The 24,417-nt window shown below is 41.5% G+C and overlaps 1 protein-coding gene across 1 annotated transcript in view; it reads left to right on the top strand.

The window, feature by feature from the left end:
* The window catches only part of mboat2a (membrane bound O-acyltransferase domain containing 2a), a 40,410-nt gene that overhangs the window by 3,849 nt on the left and 12,144 nt on the right, over window positions 1-24,417 (top strand). The window contains exons 2-3 of the mRNA XM_023393738.2: window positions 15,575-15,720; window positions 19,540-19,617. Of these exons, the coding sequence (XP_023249506.1) occupies window positions 15,575-15,720; window positions 19,540-19,617 (224 nt within the window). The remainder of the gene's footprint in view (window positions 1-15,574; window positions 15,721-19,539; window positions 19,618-24,417) is intronic.

The raw sequence follows: 24,417 nt of genomic DNA, 5'->3' as shown, positions 1-24,417 counted from the left end.
CCTTATAGTTTAAACAGCCACTTGTTCAGCTATTGCTTTATACCTTCTAATGCCTGCTGGAGTCCAGGCCTGATTTCAAGCTAACTTTTCTGTCAGCAACTATTTTCTTTATCTAAAAAAAGTTTAGTTGTCTTTTATTTCACCACATAACACACAGACTTACTTTTTGTTTTTTCTTTTTTTTAAATGTAAATGTTATACTGCTCTATCTCAGTCCCTTAAACCTTAGCATAACATTTGATATTAGGCAGCATTAACACTATTATTCATGGCAGATTATGGGCAATGTGCAACCAGTATGTTTTCCATGCTGACTTCATTTGTGGTGTGCCACAAGGTTTGATTTCGGGGTCCACTTTTGTGTTTTCCTTCATATCATCACAAAGCACAATATGCTGTTTCAAAAGGAAAATATCAACAGATATATGACTCAATGCCACAGACTTTGGTACTTTATTTAACTGCCAAAGCTGTGGTTTAAATACTAGCTTGAAAAACTTTAAAACAAGCCCTGGTTTGTCCACCTGAAACATCTAATTTAAGGCATCTCCTCTTTTTGCTGACCTTGGAGGAATTTTTTCCTCTGAGAAAGGACTTTTGTAACTGGCTTGTATTATCAGCTGTGAAGTCATTCTACAGCTGCAGCTGTTTCAATATGCAGCAGCTGGGCTCCTCCACTGGCTCCTTCACATACACAATGAACCTTCACAAAATACTGTTTGTTTGTTCATCTCCTCATTGTCTTGCATCCTAATATATTTCTGAGGGTTTGTGCCCTTACGGTACCAACAGGTCCCTGTGTTTTTTATCATCATCATGTTATTTGTGTGCAGTCACATGTGTCCTTCAATATTTAGTTTGCATTTTGTAGCTCTTGTTCTTTGTATTAAATTTTCGAGGGAAAGGTGACTTCACTTGGTAAAGTTTTCTGATGCTTGCATTCTCTAGGTTTTCACCTGCATCTGCAGGACGTCTCTTAGGAGCGCTTAGAGTGCCTCTACTTACAGAGAAATGATAGCCAGAAGACGACATTGCTCTCTCTTGTGTCCCATACTTAAATCACACAACAAAAGAAAATGTCAGTTTTCCAGCTTTGCTTTTTTTTTTCTTTTTTTTTTTAATCTCAGAATAGCAGAACCGTAATGCTTCTAATGCCTCTATTGAGGAATATGCAGCCAACATGTTGGCTCTGTAGCTCATCAATCATTCCAGTGAGCCAGCAATGTTGAATATAATGATGCAGCCTCATAGGTACCAGCTCACAGTGCAGAGGTGGTGCTGCTGTGTGTCCTGCGGTCACAAAAGGCTCGCTGCCCAGCTGTACAATCAGTCTTCTGTTTATGTGACATATTGGATTGCAGTTTGTCAGTCGACAGCCACATCTTTTATCATGATAACAAGCCTTCTTTTGTTGTTGCTGCTGCATTTTCCACCAGGCTATTGTCCTGTAGGCCTGTGAGCCCACACAGTACTGAGGGTTTGACTCCTAGCTCTCCTTTTATCCACTGACAATTCCCTGCTATCAGTGATACAACTCTAATACTGTCATATAATGAATGGGTGGGTCACGTCACTCAAAGTTATTCATAAAATCTCTGGATCCTTGTAAAGCGATCACACTTTTAATCTCATTAGCCCTAATGTTAAAATTTCCATCTTTGAGTGGATTTTTGAAGGGTCGTAAGGTTTTTGGATAGCTGTGCCCGAAGAATCTCATGTTGGCTTCCCTCAAAGGTCTCTCGCCGCTTACTGAGTCCCCGAAGCCCTGAGCTCGGGACCACTTGTCTTACGTTTAAGCCCTCGGGTCTCGTCAGAGTTTCCCTACCTCCCCTTTGTCTTTAATTGGCTGCCCTCTGGGGAGTCTTATCCCTCCAATTGATTTCTTTCCCCTTGGCTCTCTCTAATGGAGTGCTGCTGACTGCTGCCGTTATTGTGGTGCACAATCAACAACACAAGCATGTGTGATTCCTCCTGGGGAATATGGAAAGACTTGGCTATGTTGTTAACATTACTGGATGGTTGATAACGCAGTAATGGTTACAAATAAGCAGTTCTTGATAAAGGTGGCTCAGACTTTATGATCTTGTGTTTAATGAAGGTTGTCTGTTGCGAAGTAGAAGGATTGAACCTTTGACAGTATGACTATGCCAGAGGGTCATGCAATTCCCATGTTTACCCAGTATAAATAACACTGTACAATATTTAATTTGGGATGAAGACAAATAATCTGTATTGATCTGATAATGGGTCATTATGTAATATTGAAGTAGATATCTTTGTGTTTAGTGTGTGCCCTTAAACTCTCTGGACTTTTTATTCATTTATCTTTTTTTGCAGAGTTTAACACAATTTTATTTTATTAATGCCATATTGCCTCACTGAGCCTGTTTGATCATATTTACCGTGCTTTTGTCCTGTATTGTTAGGGTTAAAGCATTATTGTGACTTCCATGGGTGAGGGTTTATTGCCTGCAGTCATGGTGTTGCACAGCCATTATACTAAAAGCATCAATCACATGCCAAACAAGGCCCGTGTTATGTTATCAGAGATATAGGGAAAAATGTAGTTGATGTATCTTGTTTAGTGCCCTGTAATTGAGCAAAACACACAGGCTTGCTGTTTCACTAGATTTAGATAGGCTGGGAAATCTGTGCATCTGTCATCCCTCCTCACTCTGAAGTACTCACTGTGGCCACAAAAGTGGATGTCCACATGGCTCAGCCTACTAACTCATGAGTTCCATTGGTAATGGTGGCGTGTTTTCAGGGTGAATTGGGTTTCTGTGCCACAAAAAAAAAAAGCCTTGCACTGTTGGACTTGGAGTCCCAGGTTGTTTGCATGGTACAGTGTAGAAAAAGAGGGAATCATCTTAACTGCTGCAAATGACTGTACAGGCCAAGCAACTAGACATATTTGATGTTGCAAATTTGTAGATGAATAACAAGCAAGAGCAGCTTTGAAGACTTGCCTCTGGTTAGGGTCTCCACAGTTCACTTTGATATCTGATAGTCCGTTTCCAAGGCATTTCACAAATTTTGTTAGCTCTTCTATTCAATTTCAGGCCAGGCCAGCTAGCATCTATGTGACCATATTGCTGAGGTCAATGTGGTCTCTACAAAACTGTTAGATTATGTGCGACAGCTGCTCCTTTCTGGTTTATTCACTGTGCTTGGCCACGAGTCCAACAGGATGAAGGAGATGCATCCAGTATAAATGAAAGGACATGAATATTTATCAGTGTGACTTTGCACTGTCACTTGTAACTCCATTGAAATAAGTGAGTGAGGGCATTCAGCTAAATCGCCTTCATAGGAACAGATAAGACTCATTCACCAACCCTCCGTTTCATTATTTTTCAGTGGCTCTCTGCTCCACTAAATGGTCAGTCTGAGTATTGATCATCACTGACTACAAGTTGCGCTATCATCTGAAAAGTTCAGCCACTAAATGCGGAATTGATTAACAGTGTTTACTCCGCAGGGCCATCTGCTATTGATTTCCTTGACCCTGATCACCTGTGCCACAAGTGACCATATAATCCACGCGTAAAGGAGTATACCACTCAGTTTGATGATTACTTCTCTACCCAGATGTAAATTACAGACATCAATGGGACATGGCTTCAGATGAGAGATCTTCCAGTGAGAATTGGGCCTTAGTTGATGTCGTCAGTAGTGACATACAGTATCTGAGCAATAACATAGTAGAACAACCACAGAACATTCACTCAGCCAGCAAATGTCAGTTACTTAACATGCTTATGTAACAATTGCCAAGCATTTTCAGTCTTTTGTGACTTTTGTAAAAAAAAAAACAAAAAAAAACAACTGCCTTTTGCCCCCTGTTCAGTTCTGATACTTGAACATTATTGTGAAGGTTTAAGGTTTTAAGTGGACTTTTATTGTGAATTGCACAGTCTTTATTAAGCCCCAACGCTCCACTCTCGATGTCAACACTTACAACTGGTCATTTGACTACTTGACTGCAGATTCCTGCCAGAGTGCTAAGTCACTTTTGAAGATCTGTTGTATAAAGGTTGTCTCGCCACTCTCAGCACACCACTGAGGACTCTTGGACTTTTGCATATATGCTGCTGTATCATAGCAACTGAGTGCTTTCTTTTTTCATCCAGTTAGTGGTTGCCAAAGCTAGGAATATTGTCTGGAGTCAGTGCCACTTCCCCTTCACTCACAACCTATTGTTAAAGAGTTGTAGGTTTAATTACACGGGCCTTACATTAACTGACGATATAAGTCAAATTTGGGAGCTGCTCTTACGGCTCATGTCTCTTAAGTCCATTTAACTCTTGAACAGTTGACTAACCTGATCTGGCATGTTTGTGTTCTTGAGGATTGGGGCTTCTGAAACACTAAGGTGCTCTGTGCTGCATGTTTTTTTTGTTTTTTTTTCTTCTTTACTGCTTGTCTAAGTATCTTTCTTCTGTGTTTAGTGTCCTCTAAAAGTTACACACAGGCAGTTGTTTGTGTACTGGAATGTACTGTAATGGTTCTCAGGGAGGCTCAGTCTTCATTAATGATGGCTTATATATTTGTTGGGTGTTCTTGCCTCTGGGTTCAGACCTCAGAGCGACAGGACTGGTAGTCCAGCAGAGAGAGGACAAAATGTTCCGGGATGACCAATTTCCATTTTTAAGTAATGAGTTACAGTCTAGTAACTTTTTCAGAAACATGCAGACTGACGAGTGAAGCATGAATCAAAGACGAGAGATAGAGAGATACTGTATGCTGATTACAGCAAGTTGCACTGCATCATTATTCAAGCCGTTTCAAAGCCTATTTTTCTCCAAGCAAGACTGATCATGCACGGCAACATTTATACACACCATGTTGAGGATCTGCAGCTGTGGCCTCGTGTTCAAACATGAAGGTGGTGATTAAAGTTTGGTTGGAGGCTGTCTGAGATATTACAGGCATAGTCTCATGAGTAACAGGATTTGTGCTTCAGCAGCACTGTGTGAATGCAATGACGTGTGAAGTGACGAGCAGGCGGTAGCTTGGTGTTTTTGCCCCTTGATGAAGAATTTGACTCTGACTCACTTTTCTCTCAGCTGCATCGGCCCCACATGCCACATCCTGCATGAAATCAAAAATCTACACAACTTTTTTTTTTTTCTTTTTTTTTTTAAATGGAAAAATGGTTACTGACAAATTATCTTGCATTTCTGGCTCTGGTCAGTTTTGGTTTATTGGTTGGGGTTTTTTTTTGTTTTGCAAAATGTTAGCGCGTAGTGCTTTGCATAAGGGCCTTGACTCTCGCTTCTCAACTATAAAAACATGATTTAATATCATTCTCTATCAGCATTTACAGCCATCAGCGGGGTGCAGTACGTTCAGGCTCATTCTCTGCGGCCTGTCAAAAGCCTTTTTGGAAATGTAGCTGTAAAATCTGCTTGAATGTGCTAAATATTATGGATAAATAACAGCCACCTTGCTTCTCTGACTGTACAATATCCCTCTTTTACACTTGCATAGACTGCCGGAGTTCACTGTCATTCATTTTTACTGATGTCTGAAAACCAAGAAAATAACAGTAGCATCCACTGGCAAGTCTGTTTGCTCCAAAAATTGTCCACATTTCCTGTTGAGGGCTCTTTTTTAAAAGTCTCTTTCCCTGTGTCTATTTGTGCAAGTGAGTCATTTTATAAATCAAATGGCTGCACCACTGGCATTTGTTTGCTAAGAGTTATGTGCATATCAAAAGTAGATGTCAAACAATGCCACTTGTGTATATGTTAATGCGTTTACTTTATTCAGCACTGTGCTCGCGACATGCATCCACAGGCAGCAGGAATATATCTAAGGCGCGACATCATCAGTCAGCAACAGTTTCATCAATTTATTGGTTTAGACCCTACAAAACATTCTGTGGAGCGTACTACATTTTTCATTCAGACATACTGCTGATCATTTCATATCTCTGTTTGTCTTGTATCTCTGTAATGGTGCCAACAAATATAAATACATATTTGATTATATACACTTAATGGTTGGCAGTTGTTTGCATGTATCTAAGGGGGTAAGCGGGGTCAAACAAAGCTCATTGAGAAATGTAAAGGGACAGCAGAAGAAGAAGAAGAAGACGCCCACATCGGACTTTTTCTATAAAGAATGTTGGTTAATTACTCTTACTCTGTCACTTACTCTCCTTCATTCTCCCCTTCCTCCTGTTCCTCGTTTGCTCTGTGTTTGTTTTTGCACTGACATGGTAACATACAGTATGCACATAAGCCAAAGTCACTCATCACTGTAATTGTATCCTGCTGCGATAACATTACTTCATCGCGAAGCTCTCCCATTGAACCAGGATGACTGCTCAGAGCACATTTGACCAAAAGCAGCCCTATAATCTTTGTGTGGGTCTGTTTCGTGCATTTTTAAAGAAAGCACACACACACACACACACACACACACACACACACACACACACACACACACACACACATATATATTGTGTGCTTGGTTCTGGCCCAGTGATGCTGGCTGCCTTGTGGGGAATGGCTGATTGTTTGGCTATTAATAGCCAGCTTGACCGTAGAGGCTGACTGGGATCTGTGGATCAGCTCAGAGAGGGAGAGTGCCACGCTGCAGGCTTTAACACTCCTGTGTGTGTGTGTGTGTATGTGTGTGTGTGTTTGTGTGTACGCACGCATCAGTGCATGCTTCCTTTGGGCTGCTTCTATCCCCCCTTGGCACTTTCCTCATGATTTCCAGCATCAACACAACCACATTTTAAGCTTTTTTTTAAGTATTGTAGTAAATCTATTGCTGCTTCCACGTAAACACAAAACAGTGCAACAAACTCATCATGCAAATAACAAGAATACTGCTGTTCCCATCCTCTCAGCATGATCTAGTTTCACTGTGCACGCGAACACATACACACATACACACACACACACACACACACACACACACACACATACACACAAAAGTCAGTTTGTCTTGAGGAGCCGTGACCAGCTGTGCCAAATTTGTCAGCCAAGACTAAAGTAGTCATGACATTGCGTGTGTCTTTGTCTGGCTGCAGGTAGTGTGACTACATGCACATGTGTTTGTTTGCTAGAGTGTGTGTGTGTGTGTGTGTGTGTGTGTGTGTGTGTGTTTGGCAGACCCTTCACTGCTCTCATTTCTCTCCAGCTAGGAATGGGGCTGAATGGCAGAGGATGGAGCAGAATGTGCATTCTCCAGCTGGCTTTTCTTGCTACGATCTTCTCTCCCATGTTTCTGATTGAAACCTGAATTTATTGCTTCATAAACAGTAATAAGTTACGGTCTGTGCTTGTACAGTCTCCTGCACGTTTCCTATATTTAGCAAAAATTTTCTAAGCGTTTTTCTTTTCTCGCTCTTCCTTGCTTCATCCGCACCCTTTATAACATTTGCAAACACTCATATCATCAGCTGTTTTTAATCTCTCTGTGGGAATTAAACATCACTGCTCTTTCTAGCTCCCTAAAGAGGATAAGGACCTGCATATATGTAATATACTATCTATGCTCCATAGCCATAGCCCTTAGAATTCAGACGGTGACACTAGTTGAGTTTAACTTCAGGCCTTTGATTCCCTCCCTCCACGCTGGCAGCAGCGCCGTGAATCTGCATGAGTCATTGTGGACTACAGCTGATGGAAATGAAATGAGACTGTGCAGAACGGGACTGTAGTGCCACATAAGCTGTACGGGTGGAGGAATGGGGGGTATGTGTGTGTGTGTGTGGGGGGGTGCGGTGGTGTGACTTAATGACATGGAAAAAAGGGTTTTATGCTAATGACTGTCTAAATTTATCTCCCACTTTGTGTAGATGCACACAAACAGATGCAGGCGCACATGCACAAACAGGAACCCACCAGTCGTTGTGGGTAAAGCTTGGATAGGGAAGCATACACTGCTCCCTGTAAGAGGGAACTATTTTCGTCTCACTGGGCTAAACACAGACCATGCAGGGGGAGGGGAGAGAAGAGTACTACTTATGAAAAATTATATTACCTCAGTAGTGTGTGTGTGTGTGTGTGTGTGTGTGTGTGTGTGTGTGTTTGTGTGTGTGTCTGTGTGATGCTACTCGGGCTCATTGAGTGAAATTCATTACCTAAGCAAAGAGCTCTCTCATGGGATAGGTGTCCTGCGCCTATAGACAGTAGTTCAGACTGAACAAGCCAGTTTTATTCAGATCCTTATCTGTCTCAGTGCCCCTAGAGAACCTCCTGCATTTTCTCTAGTCTTCTCATCGCACACACACTGACACAGACGGCTAAATAAAAATTAGAAAGTACCAAGATTGGATGTGGATTCTCATTTCCTGCATCATATTGCTCTTATTTAAATCCTGCTCCTGAGATGTGTGTGACCCTTTTCTTTTTTTAGACTATTGAATCAACCTCCATTTCTACCATGCTTCCCAGATGATGATTATGACTTTGGTGTTTCCCAGACTTTTCCTCTAGAGCCACCGTGAGGTTGATATTTTTGGTTCTTGAGTGAAATATCTAGCGATTGGATTGACTGCTGTGACATTTGCTGCAGATATTCAGAGTCCCTCAAGGATAAATAGGTGATTCTGGATCTTCTTTTTATATGAAAGGAAAGAGGAAAAACTGCGCCCAGATGACAAATAACTCATCATCTCTCTGTTTCCTCATTTGTCATCGCTCGTTTCTTCACAACCTCTCTGCCTGGCTGCAGCTGCTCTCTCTAATGGGACATGTCCAGTCGATAAGGTGGACTGAAACACAAGCCAGGGGCAGTTACAGTGGCATTATGACTGTTGTGGTGAAATCATGATTGTGGGTGAAGCCCAATCAGCCTTTTTGGTGATCATTTCAGGAAAGACAGGGAAACAAAAAGGTGAAAAAAATCGGGAACGTGGTGTTAGGATGACAGCAGTGCTCGAGCCCCCGAGGGGCTTGATGTTTCTCTCCCTCACACGTACACTAGACAGAGAGACATGCACACTGTATTTCACTCAATAATGAGCTTCAGGAAACTGGCTTATCTCTGTCTTCCATTGCATCCACAATGACTTCCTCCCTCTCCTTCATCTTCTCTCAGTCTGCCTCTTTCTGTGTGTCGGTCTATAATGTCGCTTCTTAAATCTGAGCTCAACCCTGTGCCACGGCTGACAGGAGAAACTGCCTGACTGCTTTCTGCCCTGAAGTGCTAATCGCTCACCGGCGCCTGCTACCCATCAAAACATCTGCATGCACTCTCTCACCTTCTGTGCCTCTCTGATCCATACACACCGTAACGACATGCGATTGATCTGCGAAGGCTCTCTCCTGCGGCACTGAGAGAAAGTGGGAGCATAGTGGATATGGGTGGAGGGAAAGAGTTCTTGTTTAAGGGTGTGTTCTCAACAAGCCGGTTTGGAGTGGGTCTTATTTAAGCTTTTGGAGCAAATGTTGTGTTAGACGGGTTTGTTAACACAGGTGAGAAGAAAGGAAAGAAAGGAATAATTGTGTGTGTCATCTGCCAAGAAAACCTTGATGCGGCTTTTTTAGAAGTTACAGAAAATCCCAGACTGTTCAACTTTTGTTTCCGGCCCTTGTTTGCTAGTAATTGCGTAGTTCTATGGTTTTTGCACCACAGTTGCACTTGAAGTTCATTCAGTGTTTCTCTCCAATTTAGTCTTTTTCCCACTCTATGTAGTCGTCGCGCCCCCCCCCCCCCCCCCCCCAAAGGAACATATTTCAGTGGGTTTGCTGCAGTGCATTTATCCAAACTGGTGGCTTTTTCTTTTTCTTTGTCTCCCTTTGAATCTCTTACAAACTGTTCTGCAGCACAGATCTTACATTCTGTACAATAAGAGTGCTTTACCCCAGGGTAAGGTTGGCTTCAGAATGAATCAATAATAGAAGAGGAGATCCATGCATTATGAATGAAGAAACAACGCACCCTGGCACAGGAGCTTGTCTGTTGCAAAATGTTTATTCAGTAAAATACTATTTCTAACTCTGGCGACAGGCTGAGGGAAAACACTTTTAGCCTTGTCTTTTCACAAAGAGTGATATTGTCCCTTTGTTTTTGTCATGCAGTGTATTATCTAACATTAGCGTGTTACCATAACTTGCTGTAAAAGGAGGGCATTAGCAACTGCTGAATACCCCACAATTCTTTGCATATATGTGGAAGGTACGGTGGCCCCGAGAGCTCAATGCACTACAGCGCAAGACAACACATGCAAATGGACAAAAACGCAAGCAAATAAAGAAAACACCTTCACCAGTTCGACAACACATGCACTGCAAATACACACAACACGACCAAATGAAGAAACGCCCTGCAAATACACAACACACAGCCAAATAGATGAATGTGCTGCAAATACACAAAACACGACCAAATAAAGAAACACCCTGCAAATACTCACAACACAGACAAATAGACAAAAAAAGCATTGCAAATACGCATAACACAACTAAATGGACAAACGTGCTGCAAGTAGCATGAGCTAAAATGATTTGAATTGGCAATGAGGGAAAAGACTGAGGAGAGGTTAACAACAGATATCTGTAATAATATCTGAATCACACAATCGAACTTACACCTTAGCTAATTTCCCAACACAGCTGATGAGTAGCCAATTTTATTGACTTCCCAAGGCACTGAACAACAAGGACGTCGCAGCTTAGTTCAAAACTCTTTTTCTGCCCCCCCCCCGAAAACAGTTCTCTTGTTGTCTGTGCTACTTGCAACGTGTTTCTGTTTTCGGTTGTGTCGTGTGTATGTAGAGCGCATGTGTTGTCAAATTGATGTGTTTTTATAAGATGCTTTTGTTTTGTCCATTTTACATGTGTTTTTCTTCAGTTGCAGCGCGTTGAGCTCTCAGTCACCCGAGGAAGGCGTCTTTTCATGTGATGCTTTTGCGTCAGTTCGCAGTGTAAAACCACATCTGTGAGTGAAATGTAGCAAGTCCACTGGCATGTGGTTTCATTGTGTAACTGCTACTCAGGCAAAATAACTGTTATATTTACTTTGACACTTGATCACCCAACTGCTGGCATTCATTTCCAGTGTCAATCTACTACATCACAACATTTTATGCTTTTAGTGATTTTTTTTAGCTCCATTCAGAAACGCAGATAAAGTGATACTTTGGCATTTGTTACTGTGAACATTTTGACATTTCCAGTAGCTGAGGACAGACCCTGAATAATTTGAATCACTCCTGTCATCTACCCAAAAGCAATCATCGGTCTTGACTCCCTGCTGAACTGAAGTGACACATAGCATAGGGTGCTGAGAGATACTGCAAGGCGTTAATTTAGTTTTCATAATGATACTTTGGATTAGTTGACGTATGGTCATCATGAGTACCTAATAGGTGTTGATATTATAAGCATAAACACCATGGGAATGGGAATAGAAGTGTTAAGATGCAGATTGTCGCTTGTTCGTATTTCACACCTGGTATGCGTGTATTATCACATGCATGTTGGGATCGTGTGACAGGGAACAAAATAAGCCTCTCACGTGCTGCCTCATTATAGATGTTTCCCCCCCGTTCGTTAATCGTTCTTGTGTGTCAGTTAATGCAGCTTCAAGGCACCTGAAATCTCTGATAAAGCAGCCAGTAATCAACAGGTCCAATTACAAGCCTGCACGATGAGACAACAACAGCCGGCTGTTTCATGGTCGGACAGGACGATTTCCACGCTTCTCATCAACCACCAGAGATGGCTCTTTGAAAAGCAGGCTTAGCTAATCTTATCAACAAACACATTGGATATTTGAACACTGAGCGGGTTTGTGTTAGTAAATCGTATTTTAGCGTAATATTAAATGTGTGTCCTGGTTGCTCTGTCAATTTTGACTTCTGTTGGTTTTTTCATTTCACAACAAGTCATGTTGTGTTTTATAGCTTTTTTTGGACTGAGGTGCGTGGTCTTGGACAAACAGACAATTTGTTGCAAAATCAACTTTATTCCTCTTTATGCCCCTAGAGTAAATGATGGGTGTATGTCAAAGAGGTCATAACAGATTTTTCACGAAGCCACTTGCTGTTATCTTGTAGTTCCAATCTCTGTTTTACTCTACAGCAGTTACTGTAAAAAGTCAACCACCGCAGTCTTATTCTTATTCTTCATATTACAGAGAGCTCTTAGCTTTTGCCACACGATCAGCTTTCATGTAGTCACCCGTAGCTTGACTTTGCTTGTGCCTTGAACAATACAGTTCCTCTGTCACGCCCTTCCAGTCTCCTACATGAAATTCCTTCCTCACTAAGCAATGTGTAGATATTCAGGGAGGGGCTGATTTCACACCCATTTACTCTCAGGCTGTTGCACAGACCCAAGCTGTACTTCCTCCAGCTCACTCTTAAAGTCATTTGTAAGGACACAAACGCTTGAACAGTAGTTGCTATTAACTATTTATTATATACATTCTTAAAATCTTTTAACAACATACTGTATAAGATATGTTTGTCTTTGGTTTTGTTTGTCGCTGTGGAGGCATGCACATTAGTATGCACGTGGAAACAAGCTTGATTCATGCCGTAACCATCTTAACTATATGACATTACTGGCTATTTTTGCTTGTATGGGTCACTTCGATAAACCAGCGACTATAGCAAGTGTGGGCATGTGTGCCGGTTTGCAGACGAACCAGTCAGTCATCCTGTGGGCAGGCACACAGGCTGGCAAGTCAGCTTTTTCATTCAGCCAACCAACAAGCGACGGCTTCTTCAGCAAGAGAGCAGCTTGAAGTAATCAAAGCATGAAATGACATCCAAAGCTGTGGATTTGGTAAACACTGTTTGGAAAAAGAGGCTCGCATGAGAAGAGGAAGCCGGAGGAGGTCTTTCTGATGTGATTCGCTGTCATTACCAAAACATCTCATTTTGTTTTTAGCAGTTTAGGTTTAAAAGGAGGAGTGGGCGATTTGCAGTTGAACCTGGCTCTCATTTTGCCAGATTTGTTACACTACAGATTGCCCAACGCTCACACATTCACATGGGTCAGGGATTGATTTTCGATGAAAACGAGGCCTATTTACTGTATTATTCATGGCTGAATGAGGGAAGTAGCAGTCGGTGTCAATAAAAAATAATCTTTATTGGCGCAAAACTGGGTTGGGTTGTTGTTGATTCATAGCAGATACTGTAGAGAGATAGATAGTCGACTGGCAGTTTGCTTTTAGATACCATAGAAACACTATCTGCGGCTAAAATGACTCACCTTGGTTGAAAACAAATGGCCAGTGGATTACTTAGATTTTGCTTGTTTTTAGTTTGCCTTTGGGCTAAGCTCGGATAGTGGCATCAGGACCAGCACACAGCCTTTTGTTTTAGGTTCTCCTGCTAGATTATTTGTTAATTATACTCATCTTAGTCCCAATTGGGATCCTCCCTTGAACAATACCATTCATGACAATAGAAGAACAACAGAGGCCAGCTCCTGTTATTGAGGCTCTCGTGCTTTGTTTGTGTGTGTTTATTCATGTTTACATGGCAAAACAAAAACCCCGATATTCTGTGCCAAATGCCATCTGATATAATACACTCATACAGGCTAATGCCGCAGATCATTTGTTACTACATCTGTTAGCCGTGCAGACTTAAAGGGCCCACATGCTTAAGGCTATGTCTGTCCCTCTCCCCCTCCCCCCCCCCTCTCTCTCTCTCTGTCTCTCTCTCTCCGTGTCTCTCTCTCTCTCTCTCATTAATCATGCAGGTTGCATAGATAATGGATGGTACTCATGGTGTCTGTAGCCTTTCACTGCTTACTGGCCAGACGGATCTGTTAACATGACCTATATACATGGACGGGCCATTATATCTTCAGACATGCATGACTTAACGTGACATCAAACAATGAAGTGTTCTTAGAGGATAAGTGTTCATTTCACCTTTTTACAGTATTAAGTTGTAATGATTTGTTCGATTAGTCTTGCATCTGCTTCTCCTTTGTCCCAAATCAGCCGTTAAACAGTTACAATATAATCTAGTCTGGGTTTAATAAAAAAAAAAAGTGAACCGTCGATGACCATGTATGACCACAAATGAGACGGGATGTCATTGCGCTGAAATAATAGCTTTTGCATCACAGTTACCAATACACGCCTTGTATGATCGATTTTTCTGTGTATTTGCATTTGTAAAGGGAGATTGAAGGCAGAGAGGACAGACTTAGAGAGGAGATGGAGAAAAAAATCACCAAGCCTTTGTGTTTGTGTTTGCGCAAGTGCACGATGTGATGATAAGAGTGAGGAAAAGATTATTAATAGCACAACACAAGACACATCAAACCCTACCCCTGAGTCATCACTCTGCACAGGCTGAAAGGACATACACATGCCCTCAACACTGTGTAATACCTACAGCACTGATGTCAGTGAGTGATAATTGGAAAAGAAGTGTCTACAGAAGGGGTGTCGTGGTCATGAGGGAGGTTTCATCAAAAAGTCTTAAAATAATCAAATTGACAGGATAACATGATCCAGTCAGATCAATAGGACATAATGTACATGCACTTCCTTCAGGATGAGTAGAGATAAAGTGTTAGTAATCAAACAGAGAGGTTTCCATTGTCCCCTCCTTGATGGATCCAGTCAATCACACTATTGTCTGGAGTAAAGCCTCTTTGCTGTACCATTTGGAGACATTAGCAGATGAAACAAGGTCTCAAACACCCAGTCTAGCCCAGCTTTACTATGACTTGTCATACAGAATGTGTTTGACAATAAGAGATGTAGAAATATAGCATTATAATTATATGCAAATATCAGAAGCAAATATGGAATATGGTTTATAGGCTGGGGCATCTCTGTAGCACCACAATGCATAATTCTGATACGTTTTACCTTTATCTAAAAAATTGCAGCTCCTGCGATTTGGATGTTGCACTTGGCCACAATGATATTTCGATAATATTTCGATTAATTGTCCCTATTTATAATATATTTTTAAAAAAAGATTGTCTTTTGTCTCATTGTTCAAAGGATGATAGAATGTGGTATTTCTTAAAAGGATCATACCTGTGTTGTTGCATCTTCATGTTCAGGTTCATTTCCACACATACTGTATGCTTGACATATACACAGGGAAATTATATGTCATTCCTCATGGACCTCAGTGCAACATGTAATAGACATACAAATGCCACACAGTCTTAAGGGTCAGAGTCAGCACTCTTGCATTAGCAATTGGATGTAAACAAGGTCCTGTGTATTTTCTCCTCAGTAGAAAATTTGACATGTTGGTGGGATTTCAGAAAAAAAGCAGGTAGACTGCTATAGTAACAACAGCGGTGAACTCCTTCTGCAGACAATATGGCCGACACTTCATGATTGTAAGCTCCACCAGCAGAAAAATTCTGACTTAAAATTTGAACCTGTACTTCTGTATACTACTTGCAGTCTTTGTTCCCACTGTGATAATATCCTCTGTATTTCTACAATTTCCACAGTAAACCAGGTCAATTTTGTGGTTGTCTCTCTCATTATTTCTCATCCTTTATTTATCTGCCTTAATGTCGATCTAATCCCAGAAGTTGGCTCAGCTCTAGCTATCAGTTTTTTTGGCTTCATATGTAACAATGTTTTTGTGTGTTCCTCTGTGCAGGTTAACTTTGTGGCATGTCAGCTTTTTGCCCTGCTGATGGCTGTGTGGTTTCGTCTCTACCTCCACCCCAGTAAGACCAGTCCCTTCATCAGACATGTGGTGGCCACTCTGCTGGGCTTCTACTTGGCTCTCTTCTGCTTTGGCTGGTGAGTCACTCACTGTTGATCAGCTTTTCTTGTCACTGCCCACTTCCTTCCTTCCTTCCTCTGAATTTACAAAATTATTTTAGTAAGATCCTTTTCCAGCAGACTGTGGCCTTGTCCCAATTTCATAGAATTGTAGATATATTACTACAGTTACTGCTGTTGGACTGTTTTAAAAGGATATTGTTATTCTCATGGCTCAGTTATTGGTATGAAATGTTATGTAATGTTTTGTAATGAAAGGAATAGTATCATGAAGTGTCCACTGCTGCCCTGCCTGTCCATTTCTATTTTACTACATTTCCCAGAATGCTTCTTCCTAAACCCCAGAGAATGTGTCTGATCATTTCAACTACAGCTAAGTCATTTCAAGTCACTAATCAGTTAGTTTACTGAGAGATAATTGATCACCAAAATACCTGAAAATGAATCAATTATCTTATCTGTCAATGAAAAACTTCTCAAAGCTTCTCCAGTGTGAAGTTTTCTCTGTTTTGTCTGACTGTGAACTGTATAATAATCACTCTGTGATGGACATTTTTACTGTTTTCTGACATTTCTTAGACTAAATGATTAGTTTAGTCAGAAAGGGCAGATTTATTGAAAATTAAAATCATCTTTAGTTGCAGGCTAATTTCAGCTGTACTTTATACATACAAGTTAACCCTTTAGTCAAGTGAAAAGTCTTTAGCCAAAGACAGAGTCACATCCCTGAGTCAAAAGACAACAGGTTTTGTGACTACACTGCATAAAGAGAAAAGGTGAAGAGATTGAATAATAAATGAAAGTGCATGCCCTATTGGCTCTCCATTTTAATTTATTCAGAAATTGAAACAGAATAATGAAAAACGAATTATTAACTAACACGTTGGGTAATTGTGTCATTTAATGTAAATTTAATTAATGGCTTCATAGATAGCTAAAGTACCTTTTTAATTATTTAACAATTAGTAACGACTTATACAGTCTCCAGTAAAGAGTATTTCATTCATTACCTTTCTTTTCAAAGGTCACCCCATCGAGTTTGCTGTTTCTTATTCTGCTTTTGTTTTCATGTCTTCATTCTACACCCTTGTCCTTGTTTGCGACTTGTCAGCCATCACCCTGTTTCTCTCCTCTCACTTCTGCCGCTCCCCTCATGGCCCTTCCCTTTTTCTCATTCTCCCTCACCCTGTCCTCATTCTCCTCATCTTTGCCAAAGCAAATGGGTCGATCGGGTAGTAACTGATATCCAATTAGAAAGCTATTGCCCTGTAATAGACAACCCACTGTACCTCTGGCAGAGTGCCTCTCAAAGTGGCGGTGTGTGTGTGTGTGTGTGTGTGTGTGTGTGTGTGTGTGTGTGCGGGTGTGTGCGCACGCACGTGTATAAGGGAGCAAACCCAGGAAACATTAGCTAGGCTTCCAGCAAGCGGAAAATGCTAACCAGGTGAAATGTTACCTGATTATCAGGTTATAGATGATGAGGGGTAAGGTGAGGGCTTCATCTGATAACAGACGACAGACGGTTCATGTACTCGACACTGAGCTGCTGCGGTTGGATGATATCATTTGTTGTGGCTGGGAGAGCTAGTGTTGTATAATTCATTCCTGAATCGGAAAACCAGACTATCATGTAGTTAAATGTCTTGATAAAGGTACATGAAGGTGAAAGCATGGACTGATACCTGTAATAAATAATGCCTTTTTTCTTTTCTTTTTAAGATAAATTTACACCAAATGGTTGGAGCTCTCTCTTTCTGTGAGCAAATATCAGCAACCTTTTGAAGAATCAATTTAGCATGAGAAAAATGGTTTAAAGTGGTGAGGATGTCGGCACCGTTACTGTAACCATACTGCAATCTGGTTTATGGAGTTTTAAAGATATATTCACTACGTTTTGGCCATACAGCAAAAACTTAGTATAGAAAATGAGGAAGTGAAACATAGAATCGGTCACAAGTATGATCACTGAGCTGTGAGTGGGTACTAGTTCAAATATTTAAATGCATCACAAAGACAAGGGGGATAGTGTTCTTCTGTACAGACACAGATAGAAAAAAGATGATGCATATTTTCAGAATGAAAACGAAATCATTAATTACACAGTTCAGGTTTCCTACAATTCATTCTTCTCTCCAAAAGGGTCAAACAATCAATACATGAAGTGTGTATGTCTGTGAAAGCTTGCCAGAGAGTTTTATTTGCCACAATAATTAAAAGACCCATATAAATGTCTATAAGTAGATACATTTTACCAAGATAATATATGCTATTTATTGTACTTGGCTCAGTGCTTTATGTCACACTATCTAAATTATATATTAATTACGAGAATAAAAGTGTTATTATCACCTACATTTCTGATTTGCAGTACTCTACCTTATAATGATGCAAAGGTTGAACTCACTGATTCAAAAAGACGGATGAAATTATTTGATGAACTTGCTAAGTGGAGTAAGGTAACAGTAACACGGAGCCATGCACATGTTTGTTGTTTATAGGATCCCAGTCAGCTTCTGCCAGTGCAGCTTGCTTGTGCGTAATGCATGATAGCATCCACACACACTTTCATCTGCACACTTTTATTCACGTGCGCACACACACGTAATAATTTCAACTTCTACTGTACACACACACACACACACACACACACACACACACACACACACACACACACACACACACACACTCTCTCTCATGCTGTTCTGTCTTAGAGGGCACCTGGCTGCAGGTCCTAGAGGATGCTGTGGAATGTTGGTTTATTTTGGGATGCATTCCCTCTTTGTCAGACGTACAAGCTTGTTGAAAGTCACTGGAGAAAACAATTGGAGATTGTTGAGCTGTTTTCCTCCATCAAAAGGGGACTGAGTTTGTTTTTTGGCTTTTTAGACATGAGAACAGATTGTCATGTTTGTTTTTATACTTCCCTAGCGAACAGGTCAGAGCTTACAATGTCCTTTTGTGTAAGAATCGTAGATATCTGTTCCCTCTGCCTTCCTCAGATATTACTGCATTCTTTGCTGGGCAAAAAGAGTTCATTTAGTTCACCCAGCCTATCCTCCCTTGTACCCTGCCAACCCCTGATGCCCTTGCCCCCTTTGTTGACTCACTGCAAACACAGTGTGGCATCTCTCCTCTCCTGGAGGGCTTGACGTCGGCAGCATCACACACTGTGCCCTTCAAAGACCCATCTGGTAGCTGCTGCTGCTGCTTTTGAACTGTGTGTTTGTGCCCTGTATTTGTGCTTCACGGGGAGGGAGAGAGGCGGATGTTTGATCAACATGGACACACGTTCACACACAATTCCCTGCAATGGTGCGATCTAAGGAATCTTGCAGGGGGAAGACATGGGAATCGATTAGGGCATAGTGTGACGGTGATCGTCACCATGCTGTCCTGTGACTGGAGATGACACATTTCTGGGTAGTAAGAGGGGGGAGGTTCACATGGCTGATGGTGTGACTGTGATTTCATAATGCTGTTATTTCCTTGACCGAATGGCAGTACGGGATAACAAAACAGGATGTGGGCCGTAATACAGTGAGGAAATAAAGTCTAATAAAGTCTGGTCTGAGCTAGGAGCATGTGTCGTTTTCCAGTAAATAACAAGCCAAGAATGAACCATGTCAGCAAAATGTTCAGTTTTGAATACAGTGGTAAGCTGAGACAGCATTCAGAAGCTCTCGGCTTAAACCTAAAGAATTGGTGCTGAATCCTGAGCCGCCAAGCGTCAGCCACAGCAAATCGTCCTGTAGCAACACACTAAATGCCTCCCAGCTCCTTTTTGTATTTCTCATTTGCATCAATAATGTATTATTTATGTTGCCTGTCTCTTCGCAGGTATTCCCTCCATTTCCTGGTGCAGAGCGGTCTGTCCTACAGTGTGATGGTCTTCGCTGGCCTCGAGCACATGCACAAGTAAGGTCAAGTGGAGTACAAAGGACTCAAATTGCTCAAATTGTTACGCGACTTCATGGTTCCTGGAAGTGTCCGAAACTCACATCATTTCACACATTAGGTAACCCGAAAGGGGAACTGGAAGCACGTCAAAGGTGTCTGACAAAGCCAGTAAACCAAAATCTTGTAAGATATGTTAGATTACATGTTAGATGATAAAAATGTCACAAATTAGTTGACTATGGATCAGGCTCATTTGTCTGTGTTTTTTTGTTTTTTGAAGCACATGAGCCTGGGTCACGATGACAATGTTTCTGCCCCCAGGCTTCCATCTGTGACCATGGCTCATGAAGACACACACACACACACACATGCACACACACACACACACACACATTGCCTTTGATGTTTTTTTTTTTGTCTTTTAAACCACAATTCAAGGTTATGCATTATAGGTGTGAACAGTAGATGTTTACCCCTGGGGAGGACCCTTTAAATAGATGCTAACAAAACATTAATCACAAAAGCCAAAGACAGAATGACAATGGCATTTCGACATCCAGCTGTGTTTTACACGAAATGTCACGTCACATATCTCCCTCGAGGTTTCACCCTCCCTAAACATTATTAGTGTGCTTTTAGCCTGGTGTTCCGTCTCTTGTGTAAGTGGGTAGATAAGCAGTGGCCACACTCTCTTCCTGTACCTCTTATGAAACTGAAAACTCTGGCTGTAGCCCATGCCAAACCTCAAAACACAGCCATCACATTCAGAGATAAGGTTCACCCGGCCTCTGGATGAAGGTGCAGCTCAGCGGCAGAGAGGAGGGGAAGCACAGAGGAGGGGAAGCACAGAGGAGGGGCGCACCGACATGTCCGTGTTTGCAGAGGGCAGTGAACCCGGTGCCTCGGGTTTTTGCATAACAAATGAACTATTATTGCAGCAACATGTTGAGGTTTAACTCCAGGTTATGTGATTTTGCCAACCGAGTATAAAAGTCATCCCAGTGTTTAACACATGGCCTTTGCTCTTTGAATCACCCTCGAGATAGTTGCATAGGTAGTCAAGGCTTACCAATATTTCAATACAAAGATGTAGGGCATTTTACACTACCTTCTCAGGAAAATTACATGTCTCTTTATTCTTAATTTGTTACTCATCTTTTATTCTATCCAATCTACTCCCAAAAAATAAGCTCCCTCTCTCCCCGTTTTTGTCCCATTCCTTTCAAATTGCTATTGTTACTGTGTCTCTCATCTCAGTCTCTGCGTCAGCCGTCCCTCCTCTTTCAGCAGTTACAATACACATTGAAGGATTTAATCATAGACCACTGCTAATGATAATTCTGCTGAGAGACAAAACGATTCAGATTAATGTTAAATACGCACACATATATACATATACTGTATATACACGGAGTACATTGGACAGATTCTTGTTATTAGACTTTCCTACTGCATTGACAACACCCAGGCTTGGGACAGCCAAACTTGGGGAACATAACTTTGTCCAGCACACCACTCCCAAGGCCCGTGCACTGTGGCAGGATTTATGTTCTCTATTTGTTGTTCTCCCACTCAGACATGGGGTCCATAGGGGGGGAAAGTGTACAGTGAGTGCAGTGTGACAGCTTGATGGAGTTGCAAAAAGCCTTTTTTTTTTTTTTTCCCTGGACTGTGGGATATGAATGTGTGGCTCTAGAGTCACCAGACTAGCTTTTGTCTAGTGGCAGGGCATCATATTTCATACTATTCACTCTCGTGCAGCTCCGGATCTCTCTCCCTCCTCCCCTCTCCCACTCCCCCCCCCCACTCTCTTTGACCGCTCACCTGTTGAATGTGGTGGGGCAGACAGGGAATGTTCCAGACGCTTTCCTACTTGCCTCAAGTGTGAACACAGCACTGCCTGCTGGTTGACGGGGAGGAGAGACAGAGAACCGTGAAATCGTTAGATATGGCGTAACGAATGAAGAGGGCTGCGACAGTAATGCAAGTGCCCTCTTTAATTGAAACTGTCGCTAAAGAAGAACCATAACAAAATTAGAATATCTCAAGCTGCTCGCACACTCAAGTGATTATTGTATTTCTATAGCTTATTTTATGTTTGTTTTTTGTTTTTTTTACAGCATGGCAAGTTAGTATTTTTCAGTGGCTTTCAAACTTTTCGGCTCATTTTGGCAATGTTTAGTTGCAACCCCCTACAACACCAGTTGCGGGGGAGTGAGTCAGTTTAAAAATAAAGAAAAAAATTAGAGGAAAGACTGAATAATAACCACAATTATAATTATTTAGATTTTTATACTTTCCCATCCTGTGGATCACCTTGCGACCCTTCTGATTTATCTTGTGACTTCTTGTGCGGGCTCCAGCCCACAGGTTGGAAAACCGCAGTTCAAGCTAACATTGTCTACATATGTCAGTTAATTACCTGAAGCAGGAGGGGTGGACTGACTGGCTCTCAGACACAGGTTTGACATGGAGGAAAGGAAGGGTCATTCTGACAGGTGAGACTTCTCCCTCTAGCTGTTTACCCAGGCTCACTGAACTTTAGCTCTCTAGGAGGATCTACCCGTCCCAGAAGGGCCTCGCTTAAGGATAAAATTGAGAGTTTTATTCTCTATATGTACCAGAAGCATGCTTATTTGTAATTCAGACGAGTTTTGGTGTGCACGCATGACTGTGAACACGACGGTGACAAGTGTGCAAATTACTGCCTCACAACTGGAAGCTGAACAGATGGAAATTTCCTCTGGATCAGTGTATGCATTTGAGTGAGCATGAAGTCTGCCTTGAGGCATTTACTACGTATGTTTACACAGCCCTGGAGAGAGGTCCCGGTGTGTTCAGACATTTATTTATAGCCCGCGTGTTGTTTTCATCGCCCCCCTGTACGTCGTTTATCAATACCTGCATCTCCTGTGTGGAGCCTTGTCTATACGCGTTGACCCGTCTACCGCCGTCCCACAGTGCGAGGCCAGCCTACTTTAGTCCCAGGCTCCATCTGATGTCTTGAGTGGAAATGAAACACCCCTCTCTGAGCTGTGAATTACACAGACACAAATCAGAGGAGGATAAAGACTCAGTGGTGGGCTGACTGCAGATATAGCTGCTGCAGCACGTATAGCTCAAATCCTCACTGATAACTGCAGCTGTGCGCTGCAGGCAGAGAGAGCTGAGCTTGGTGAAATAGGGCTGTTGCAGTGGAATGAAAAAGTTAGTAGAGCCAAAAGAAAAAAATTAAGCTTTGTTGCCCTATTAAAATGTCAACATACTGTATATCATATAGGCTAGTATCGATCATATTCGGGCTTTGGGGCAAGTAAAATATTTGCCAGACATATAATTTTTGTTGCTTTTGATGTAATTTTTTTTAAATATATGTTAAGTGTGTTACTTTATGTTATTTCTGGAGTGGTCTGCTACACAATATTGTCACTTGCTCCAAGAAATCTATTGTAAACAAGCGAGGAGACAACTTCTGTAGGCAGAATGTTGGTTCATGTTCATGTCAGTGGATGGGAAATGATCTTACTACATTCACTTTTATAGGTGCATTACAGAGCATTGTGATTCAATTAGGAGACATTTGTGATTGAGATGTAAAATCATTTATTGAGACATGTTTCGGACTCAACAGCCCGTGCGCTACAGTGCTGCAGCAGATGCTAGCATTGATAGTGTTACCCTCTTGGTCTCATGCTGGTGCACTTTCAGTTCCAAGTTGTGTTGGCTGCTTGGACGCTGGTATATGTGTTTGAAGTTCTTGGTTAGTTCTGCTTTTTATGTTAACCAAAATTGAACCTTGTGTCTCTTAAACAGTGGCAAGTTTTAGGTCTTACTTAGAATAAACATAAATGCACCAGAACATTTGAGACATCTATGAAAACCACATAAAAAAATTTGTAGAAAGTAGTAAGGCTACTTGCTACTGATGTTACTGATATAATAAACTTTTGGGTTTTGTTTCCCAATTTGGTTGGCTACAAATGTGGACTTTTAAAATAAAAAAAATAAAAACATCCATAGCTAATCCATTAATGAGCATTGAGACTAAATTTAAAGGGCAGATCAAACTATTCTGTCCTCTTTGTCTTCTGGAAGCTGATGCAATTTCACCACTAGGCTATAGTGGACAGTGTTAGAAAGATAACACTTAGGATGCCCACTATAGAAAAAAACAGCACGGTCCCGAAAAATGAACACACACATTTAAACTAGTATGATTGAATGTATCCATGCAGCACCTTTGAATGAGTCCTGTTGCTGCAGGGCTGATATGGGAATAGGGTTCCTATTGTAAAATGCAATATGGTTCCCATATGTGTAGGATGCTGAAGAATGTTGTGTACACTGTTATGCCCATAAAAAGACACCAAGTGTGGGTTGGATACAAACACAGGAATCTCAGAGCACATAAAAAGACTGTATAATGATTATCTCCTCCTCACAGAGCCTTCTCGGAGGGGTTTGTGATTAATAGTCAAGTGTAACACTAGTAGTGAGTTTTTAAAGACCAAGAAAGCTCTTGAAAGGTCTGAAAATATTTCAAATTTCCAGCAGTGTGAGTGGCTTTTTTTTTATTGTGTGTGTGTGTGTGTGTGTGTGTGTGTGTGTGTGTGTGTGTGTGTGTGTGTGTGTGTGTGTTTTATTCTTGGAATTAAAGATCATATGATTTCTTCGCTGTATCTTGGACTGCAGTTACAGTGGGCTCTCAGAATCAGGAGGTGCCGTTATATCTCCAATGCAGCCTCGCTCTAGCTGGGGTGCTGTATTCCGTCTCAGAGAAGCACAATCCTCTTATTGTTGGCAGCAGAGGAATGCTTC

This window comes from Seriola lalandi, unplaced genomic scaffold (genome assembly GCF_002814215.2).
Source record: "Seriola lalandi dorsalis isolate HSWRI2012SDOR001 ecotype SW California unplaced genomic scaffold, Sedor1 jcf7180002054942, whole genome shotgun sequence".
In the NCBI taxonomy this organism is placed as follows: domain Eukaryota; kingdom Metazoa; phylum Chordata; class Actinopteri; order Carangiformes; family Carangidae; genus Seriola; species Seriola lalandi.
The sequence above is the reverse complement of the archived record's forward strand: the minus strand, read 5'-3'. Positions and strand labels throughout refer to the sequence as shown.